This window comes from Daucus carota, chromosome 7 (assembly GCF_001625215.2).
Source record: "Daucus carota subsp. sativus chromosome 7, DH1 v3.0, whole genome shotgun sequence".
Classification (NCBI taxonomy): domain Eukaryota; kingdom Viridiplantae; phylum Streptophyta; class Magnoliopsida; order Apiales; family Apiaceae; genus Daucus; species Daucus carota.
Window position 1 is genome coordinate 26,540,746 of NC_030387.2, and position 9,595 is coordinate 26,550,340.

A 9,595-nucleotide genomic window follows, 5' to 3' on the forward strand; every position below is an offset into this window, starting at 1 on the left:
GTTACTTTATGCAGTAATCTGTAATTACTTTTTTAACCCTCTTTTTTCTGCGGGTACTTAGCGACCCAATAAACTACAGTAAAAACTCTATAAATTAATAAATTCGGGACCATGGAAATTTATTAATTTAGAGAGTTATTAATTTATCGATAAATTAATAATTATTAATTTAAAGAGTTTTAACCCGATTATACTCTACATACCAAACAGAAAAACATATTGTATATAAATTAATATGCCAAAAGAAAGACAAATTAGTCTATGCCTCTTAGAATTACATTGACTCAATGTAAATTAGTAACTACTCTTTTCATATGTATTGGAAATCAATAACGACTTTTAAAGTAATGTACGACAAATATAAATAAGAGGAATAAATGTGTTCAATATATTCTTAAACAAGTTTAGCATATATAAATTACATGAAAACGTTAAAGTATTCAAACCATATCTCACATGATATCTTCTCACCCAAAAAGGGTGTTTCGAAATCTAAAAGGAAAACTGATAACTATTGAATCATATTTTAATATATATTTTTTCAGTTTCTATGAATTATTAATTTATGATTTTCTTGGGACCGAAAATTATAAGGGGATCTCCCAAAAAATTATTATCTTATTATTTTATCGAGTTTTTCAATTTTTTACATTGGCCCAAGTCGGGACCGGACAAATTTATTATTTTAGAGAGTTTATTAATTTACCGAGTATTAATTTAAAGAGTTTCTACTGTAGATTGACTGTCACATTAAATGAGATTGATTGTTGATGAATGGATTAAAACGTATTCCGTACATTTGGTATAAAAAACGTATTCTGTATTATTTATTTTACTTTTCATCAATAATTAAAAATATATATTTATACAATCAAATTATTGACATACACAAGTTCATTTTTTTAGTAAGCTTTTCTATTTATTTTTATTTAATTCTTGGTTGATAATAATAACTAATTTTATTTTGAATTAGTTATAATTATATATATATATATATATATATATATATATATATATATATCTTCAATAAAAATAAGAATCACTACGTAATATTTTCTATATTTAATCTGTTACATGATAAATATCTTTTTTCATACGTAGGAGAATATATGAAATATAGAAAATTTGATTTAAAATTAATTGAATAATAAATTATTACATATTAATAATAGAAAAATATTTATAAATAGATACTAAAGTGTAAAAACTAAATTTTCGTGAGAAAATATAATTTATTTCAAATTCAATTATTAATACTAAAATATTAATAAATAATGTTAAAATTTAAATTATAAATTATAAATTACGAATTATATACCCACCGGTGCTTCGTTGGTAAAGGCTAGTATATCTTAACACACAATGATCATATACTATTAGGACTTATATTTTAATATTCGTAAAATATATTGATGAAAAATAAGATAAGAGTGATTTTGAGCATGTACGAGTATGAATAGTTAAAATTTAAATTATAAATAATAAATTACGAACTATATATATATATTTATAATTTTGTTAAGGATGAGTAAAAGTAAAAATGTTATGAATTCTATAAAATATATACAAAATTTGTAATAAATTAAAAATACATATCCATAAATTATTAGTAGAAAAATATTTTATTAATTGATTGAGATATCTAACTTATGAAATTATAAAATTTTATACTTTTATTATACTTATTAAGAAAATATTTCTCTTCGTTCAAAAAAAAAAAGAAAATATTTCTCAACATTAATTTATAACAATATTATTCTATCGATTATCAATACATTAAGTGATTATAGGATTTATCAGGTGGTGTGCTGCTGTGATTGGTCTGATGCTGAAAAGCATCCGCGAGAAGCATTAAATTCATTAACCAACATTAAAGAGAAAGAGGAAAGTTAATGAATACAAAATACAAAGCTTAGAGTAATTTGTGATTACTGCACAGAGTAAATCTTCACTGCATTTAGCAATCATGAAAATTAGTTATGCAAAAATTTTGAGAGAGAAATGCAATAAAAAAAATAATTTACTCAAACAATTTTCCAGTTTTGTGGATGAAAAATGTATTACGCTCATATTAACGGTGAACATTAATTTAAGTTAATATGATTTCAAATGTTAACATCTTGGGCAGTTAAAAAAAAGTAAAGTTAATTGTTTTTGTTACTAATAATTTACTTGTAATAAAGAGTGTTTTACACCCATTCTTATATTAAAAAGCTGAACAGAGAGCTTTTTTACAGCTTTTTTCCAGGATCACTGAACCCTCACCGTGAAAGATCACTTCTCCGGTAATGGCTTCAAACTTAAAGGCGGTGAGAAGGTTTGTAACGACTTCAAGCTTAAAGGCGGTGAGGCTTTACCATTCGAGTTCTCTTTGAATTTTCACTCCACAGCCAGCAATCAAAAAACACAAACATATAATCCGACAAAAGTAATTTTAAACATGACTACTGTAGTGTACTCTGTATCAACCTAGGAGCTAGGATGAAACAATGAACCCTGTACAATATAAACTACCACATCTGTGCATGACATCACGTCTATATAATTCAAAGAAATACACACCAAACAAGATGTTAAGCCTTGAACTCCTCGGTCAAGACCATACATTTCATTTGCAAGAATTAGCCTAATTATTAGCATCAGCACTCTGTTCTTGGTAATGAAGAAGAGATCAAGAGTGCAAGTCTTACAGAAAGCATGTCTAAACTGTAACTATCCAAGTTCACAGCAAAAAAATTGCAAGTTCCACAGTAATATTAACCACAAAAGTCTAGAACCATAAAGACTGTTGCATAAATACGTTTGAAATGACCATTTCACCCATACGTATTTATTTCTATTACAAAAACACCACATGTATGATATACATACGATCCTCAGTATCAAAACCGTTCTTTACTTCCCCCGTTACACGTAAAGCTTCGTCCCCGTTTAGTTATTTGCTTCTCTTTACTCTAATCCAAAATGACTCCATTGATTGTATCGGTTCTTTGTTTTTGTAATTTGTGCGATGTAGTTTGTGCAAAAACTCCTATCTTCTTTTAATTGTCTTCTTGGAGTTCAACAACAACAAATGCCCAATCGCTACTCTAGACAACGAATTAATCAGATACGGCACATAAATTACGCAATAGCAAATTCGAAGCAGACAAGGGACACAAAAAGGGTTTCGATCGTGAAAGAGGGGTTTCCCCCTGGAGGTCAAGTGGGAACCTAAGGTTTACTGTCTAAGGTTGCGATCAGGGTTTTCAAATCGACACAACATCGCAATCGCAACAAAGGCGATAACCCAGTCAAGAAGCATACGGCGTATAACCACTTACGAACTAAAACGAGTGGTGTGTGGGCATTCAAAAATGATTGTGTATTGACAGTTACAAAGACATGCAAAAAGAATTAGCAGTTCGATTCGTCATAATAATCTTAGGCAAGTCTAATGTGGGTATGTGCACGTATACCGAGGTGAACAGTGAAAAAAGATAAGAAAAATAGAAAACAGTCAAGCATGAATCATGTAAAAATCTAGCAACCAACACGATTTCATACGGTGCAAATGTAAAAGGAGAGGAAGACTGGAGATTTGAGGGGCATACCTTTGATCGGAAGTAAGTGAAGGCCGAAGTAGGATCCGGAAAAGGGGAGTAGCTAACGCCTGGAGTGCTTCGTGTGCAAGAGAAGTGTGAGAGAAAAGTTTGGGAGTTAAATTAAAAAGTAAAACAAGGTTGTATGCATGTGAATATATAGCAAAGGGGAGTGGGGAACAGCCACGCAGGGGCGGAGGGAGATTGAGGCTGATGGGGGCACTGGACCCCACTAGACTTTTCAATTTGATATATTTATATATGATATATATGCATATAAAACCTGGCTGATTGATTCAACAAATTTTGTTGAATGGGTTCTGTTTTGATTAGTAAGGATTAACTGGTTCATATCTTTGGTCTAATTATACACACTTATAGGCCTTCATTTCCACTTAAATTGGTTGGTTGTACTTAAGTGTTTAGTGTCTTTTGATATGTTTTTATTGTTTTTCTGTGCAGGTCACGAGTTGAGGTGATGAAGTGATTTTCTATCATTTTAGGTTGGTTTTGGTGCATTATTTGCAAGAATAGAGAATTGTGGATTCATCGCGACTTGGGATTTTGTGGGTATATCTTCTACAAACCCTCACGAGAACACACTCGTCCACTAGAGCTATCTAGGGGTTTAAAGGGCTTGTTGCATGTGCTAAATGCAACCGTGATCACCTACGGAAGTGGTACTAGAAGCGAGGAAGGACATGCACGCGAGAACGAGCGAGAAACGAAGAAACAGGGCCACCAGTGCAGACAGTAGCGCGCCCGCGCTACTTGTTAGCGCGCCCGCGCTACTAACTGCTGTGACTAGCGCGCCTGTGCTAAGTTAGCGCGGCCGCGCCCAGCAGAACTTCCCCGGGCCGATTTTTACAGCTTTTTAGTGGATTTTCGCAGCGGTTGAGGCCCGGTTGACTTGGTCAATGTATTTTTTATTTCTCGTGTGTAAAACCCTAGCCTCATAGGAGTAGTGAGAGTAGAAGAGAACAATATCGTAGTTTTAGTTTAATCATTCAAGCACATTATCAGTTTGTATTAGATCGTTCTTTGCGAGGAAGTGACAGTTTCGAGCGAGATCGTGAACTTCAAATCTGTAACGTGTGATCTTTATTATTAATTCAAGCATTTTTATTCCGTTTAATTCTTGTCTTTTATTTATCATGTTTTCATTAGAACCCATGATGTCGATTAGTTCGATTATGAACTAACCGCCTTCATGGGATTCTAATGGATTTGTCGATGTAGTCTAGTAACGAATATTTATTACTTGATTTTGTGACGTACGTTGATTTCTTTGCATGAGCCGTGCTTATTCTTCTTAGGAGCGTAGCTAACTTCTAAGTTGTTTGTTAATTCTTTCTGAAGCGAGAGTGGATGATTGAATTTAGAACTTTGCCATGTAAACATAGGATTATGTGAATGAAGCATAATTTGTGATAGACTTGAACTATTTTTATCACCCTGTGTAATCACGATAGACGACTTGCTATTAAACCTCTCTGCTTACACTACCGCTATAGAGATATAGGGTCTGAGCTTTGTTGGTGTCCATGAGATTTCTGTCTTAATTGCGGATTTTGATTGGTATGATATGTGTGCAACGAGAGTTGGCATGTATTACTTTCGTGTTGTCTGATTAGGATCAACAGTCGCATGTTAATCAGTAATTTCAATTCTAGATGAGTTCGATAATGAAGTTAGAATCCCATGTGTTTTCCTATTCTGAATTTGATTAGTAAATTTAGTTATTAGTATAAAAGAAACCAATCCTTGTTAATTGTCTTAGCTGTGATAATTGATCATACATTGTTGCATAGGTGCATATTCTTAATTCACCAGTCTCTGTGGGATCGAACTTAATATATTACTTGTGATCACGTGCGCTTGCGTGTAGATTTCACCGAACAGGCATACCTTTGATCGGAAGTAAGTGAAGGCCGAAGTAGGATCCGGAAAAGGGGAGTAGCTAACGCCTGGAGTGCTTCGTGTGCAAGAGAAGTGTGAGAGAAAAGTTTGGGAGTTAAATTAAAAAGTAAAACAAGGTTGTATGCATGTGAATATATAGCAAAGGGGAGTGGGGAACAGCCACGCAGGGGCGGAGGGAGATTGAGGCTGATGGGGGCACTGGACCCCACTAGACTTTTCAATTTGATATATTTATATATGATATATATGCATATAAAACCTGGCTGATTGATTCAACAAATTTTGTTGAATGGGTTCTGTTTTGATTAGTAAGGATTAACTGGTTCATATCTTTGGTCTAATACTACTCTTGGAGCCTTGGTTATAAATTATTACCAATAATGCTTCCTATGTCCGAGTATGCATGTCTTTTTAAAAAAATCAAATTTGTCCTATCATTTCTTATTTCTATGCAAGTTTAAGGGCAATATTTTAGAACCTTAATATTCACAACTTCTTTTCAAAATAGATTTGTTATATGAGACGGAGGAAATAATATTTTATTAATTTCTTTTGCCCCCACTACCATTTAAGGCTGGCTCCGCCACTGCAGCCACGCCAGGTGGCGCGCTGTGGTTGGCTTGGCGTGGAAGTGGCCTTGATGGTACACGGCTTCCCGAGGTGAAGTTAGACAGGTGAAGATGAGGAGTTCAGCTAGGACTCTATAGCTAGCCACCTAATTAGGAGTTCAGTTGTATTCAAATTAATTTAAATTTTAAAGATTAAGCCCCGAAATCTTCGGGATCAGCCTTATCTCAAGGTGTTGTAAGACACGCGGGAAGCTAAAAAGGTGGAGCTGGGTTGGTGAAAACTGGAGTAGAATTTGGGGATAATTTTAATTATCTTGGAGAATTATATTCGAGGCTCGCAGTGGTCGTATTAAAAAAATTAATTAAAAATAATAATGTGAGGTTTGTGTTATTGTGTGGGTTGTATATCGTAAATATTTCTTGTTTCTTACATCTGGATGACAGATGGTTACCGTTTTTAGGTTCCTCTCGTATTTTATACTTCAAGGAACCGGGGTAGTTGTTGTGCCATAAAATCTCCCTGAACTTATTTTATAACCCATCATAGTATCTAGGCTTTATTTGGGCTTACTGGAGTCATTTGGTTAAAGATATTGGGCCTCACCATGGCTTGGTGAACTAGTGAAAGCATGCAAGAAAGCATATGGGCTTGCACTGGGAGCATAATGGAAGCTTCAATCAGAATGGGGTTGCACCTGAAGGCGCTTTAGAGGTTACCTCTGTTAGGGGTTACCGCTAAGTGCATCCTGGCTTGCAGCTACAGGGCTGCAGTTAGGGGATGCCGCTGGCAGGGCTTCCGCCGCCTGGACAGAACGGCAGGCAGACTCCAAGTAGGACTTTTCTTCCTTATTTATAGGAGGACGAATTGAAGGTGGATTGGGAGTGTATCGGCTGTTATTTATTCACGAATTAAAAGATAATCATGCTTATTTGGAGATAATTACAACATATATACAAATCTAGTGCAACTAATCGGATATATATCGAAGATGAAGGCTTCAGGTGACCTACTTGGAGTGGGATTCCGCTAGATAACTATAAAAGAAGGCTGTTTTATCTTAAACTAGAGGGGATAAGAGCTTATCTTTTCGTAGTGTTTATCTCAAGAACTACGTGGGCTTGATCACTATAAATAGGGTATGTAGGCATCTTGCAAAGGGACGTCGAATTCATATTCATGAGTTCTACACTCTAAGGAGAGGCACGTGTAACCTTCGTGACATTATTTCCGAGCAATTGCGGGACGGAATTACACAATTCCGGCCTCGTTGCTTGGTCCCTTGCGAGCTCAGCCCTTAAACACACTTGTTTCTCTATATTTTGTACTAACGGTAACCCCTAAAAGCTAGCCGCGATTATCGTAGTTGTAACAATTATCCCTATTATTGTGCTATACGGTTCTGGGATGTTGTATCAATTCCTCCCACGATAGATACCATGTGTTTCTAATCCGTGCTTGTATATTTATCGAAACCTCAATTACTTTAACCTGGAGATAGTAATTGTGGCAGAAATTAAAATATTACAACCATTTCAATTTTCAAAACAATAACAAAAGCAAGACCGATCTTTGTGCTCATGATCATGGCCTAGGATGCATTGCAGCATTATGCACAATTGACTTGCTTATCATTACAACTCTACAGTACGTACATTGCACTGGAATAAGCAGGTCTCTAATCACTCCTTGGGTCATGACTAGTTTCCAAAACATAATCCCTCATAAGCTTTGTGTCGGACTCATCGGCCATCTGCCAAAATAAGCACTATAAATAATCGAAATGCTGGGTTAACTGCAGTAGGGACTAGAGAGCGAACGGATAAAAATTGAAACATATCACTTTTTCTAACCTGAGATGCTAGTCGCTGAAGATTGTCCCATTCAAAGTCATTCTTGCAGTACGCAGATCGAACCTGGGTACAGGCTTGCTTTATTAAGATACATGATAAGCTCTGTAATACTGGTTAAGCGAAACAGACTTGTCCAGTTCATATGATAACACTGACCTCTAGAATGCGCATAGCTGAGGGGAAGGCATGTAAAAAATCCCCACCGATTTGATCACAGAAAACATGTTCACAGTCAGAAGTGCAATGCTTGAACTAAGAAACTAAAAAACTGCTGATATTCATACCTAGACCTTTATGCCTCGGAGATTCTCTCATCAAAGCAGCACAAAACTTATCACCATCATTTAAAGAGTTTTTGTCCAAAAACTCCATCAAATCCTTGTGGGCCTCAGTGTTGTAGCTCTGTTCTGTCAAACAATGGTAGTGAGATCAATTGTTTAAACATCTATATCCGAAGAAAATGACCAAAAATTTGCTATGTTCTATTTGCTCGTAAAGCTTTAGTATTGTGTCTTGCTTCATCTAGTAGTTATGGTCATTATGGTTTACCAATTGTAGGATATAGTTAGTATAAATTGTAAAGAGGCATAACTGACTAATCTTATAAACTTGTCCATGAAGGATCTTGTATCTTTATGTTGAAATTGATGTATTTAGTTATATAAATGATCGTGAAACCTTAGAATTAATTCCCAAGTACACTTAAAACTTTCAGTTGGCAAGCAAGAAACTATTTGAGAAAAAATTAGAAGTCCTGAAACAAAAGTTAGAATTCTCAGCTTCTTATAAGTGCTTCTGGCTTTTTACACAAACGGGTCAAAAAAAGTAGAAGCCGGTTTTTTATCAAAAAAAGCTAGAAGCGGCATTGCCCAAACAGGCACTATATGACTGCTATTATATGGTGAGATGAATTAGTGGTGGATAAGGATTGTGTGGCAGGCATAGACACAGACAATCGACGGATAATGGAGAAATATAACTAGAGGGGAAGGAAGGAACCTCCAGTTGTGCACCCACAATCCTGACAGCAATATAAGTGAAGAAATTGTGCATATTATTGGCTGCCTTTTTTTCAGGTGATGCTTCTCCAAATCCTGCGCCAAACAAACGATCAAATTATATAAAAACAATGTGCAGGTACATATAATTTGGCTGTTGTATACAGTTTAAGGTTATGTAATTACCTGGAACATACATCTTTTGACATCGAAAACGAGCAGGCTTTGAGTTTCTCTGCCACCATGGTTTAAAAGGGTGAGCTCTGATTAAGGTACATGTTTTTGGCATGACACCTGAGAGCTGAGTGAGTGGGAGAACTGTAAAAAATTCCATGGAAGATGATAAACAGGTTTCTGGTTTGTTTCTCAGTTGCCTTGTTGCCAAAATGTGTGATGAGAAATGTCCCTATTGTTTATGATTTTTTTTTATTTGGATGGCAATAAGATATGCAAGCCTCTTTGTTTGTACACTACTTTCATTTTCTCCATTCAAATTTACTAATATAGTACTTTTTTTGAAAGCATACTAAGGGCCGTTTGGCTGGACTTAAAAGAAATGACTTATTGTTTAAAATAAAGAAGTTGATTAGAAGTGAGAAGTTGGTCTGGACTTATAAGCTATCAGAAGTGTTTGGATACCGTGACTTATAAGTTTTTTAAGTGTTTGGATAACTTA

At 35.0% G+C, this 9,595-nt stretch overlaps 1 protein-coding gene across 2 annotated transcripts; it reads right to left on the minus strand.

Annotated features, from left to right (window-relative positions):
• Positions 1-7,572: 7,572 nt before the first annotated feature.
• On the minus strand, positions 7,573-9,386 carry LOC108195227 (chaperonin-like RBCX protein 1, chloroplastic). 2 transcript variants are annotated; one of them, XM_017362183.2, is made up of 6 exons: positions 9,106-9,386; positions 8,921-9,015; positions 8,206-8,323; positions 8,078-8,094; positions 7,922-7,984; positions 7,573-7,821 (listed from the first exon to the last, which is right to left on the minus strand). In XM_017362183.2, the coding sequence occupies exons 1-6, from the start codon at positions 9,251-9,253 to the stop codon at positions 7,747-7,749; spliced, it is 516 nt and encodes a 171-aa protein (XP_017217672.1). In that variant the 5' UTR covers positions 9,254-9,386; the 3' UTR covers positions 7,573-7,746. The 2 variants fall into 2 exon arrangements, with proteins under 2 accessions (XP_017217672.1, XP_063936928.1); XM_064080858.1 differs by having other exon boundaries at positions 7,573-7,836.
• Between the last annotated feature and the right edge of the window lie 209 nt (positions 9,387-9,595).

Bases quoted from the DNA above. Each gene is read 5' to 3' on its own strand.
- LOC108195227 (XM_064080858.1), bottom strand. From the start codon at position 9,253: ATGGAATTTTTTACAGTTCTCCCACTCACTCAGCTCTCAGGTGTCATG. The intron at 9,016-9,105 runs GTAATTACATAA...TGTTTGGCGCAG, and splicing joins TCAAAAGATGTATGTTCCAG to GATTTGGAGAAGCATCACCT. The intron at 8,324-8,920 runs GTTCCTTCCTTC...TTGACAGAACAG, and splicing joins TTGTGGGTGCACAACTGGAG to AGCTACAACACTGAGGCCCA.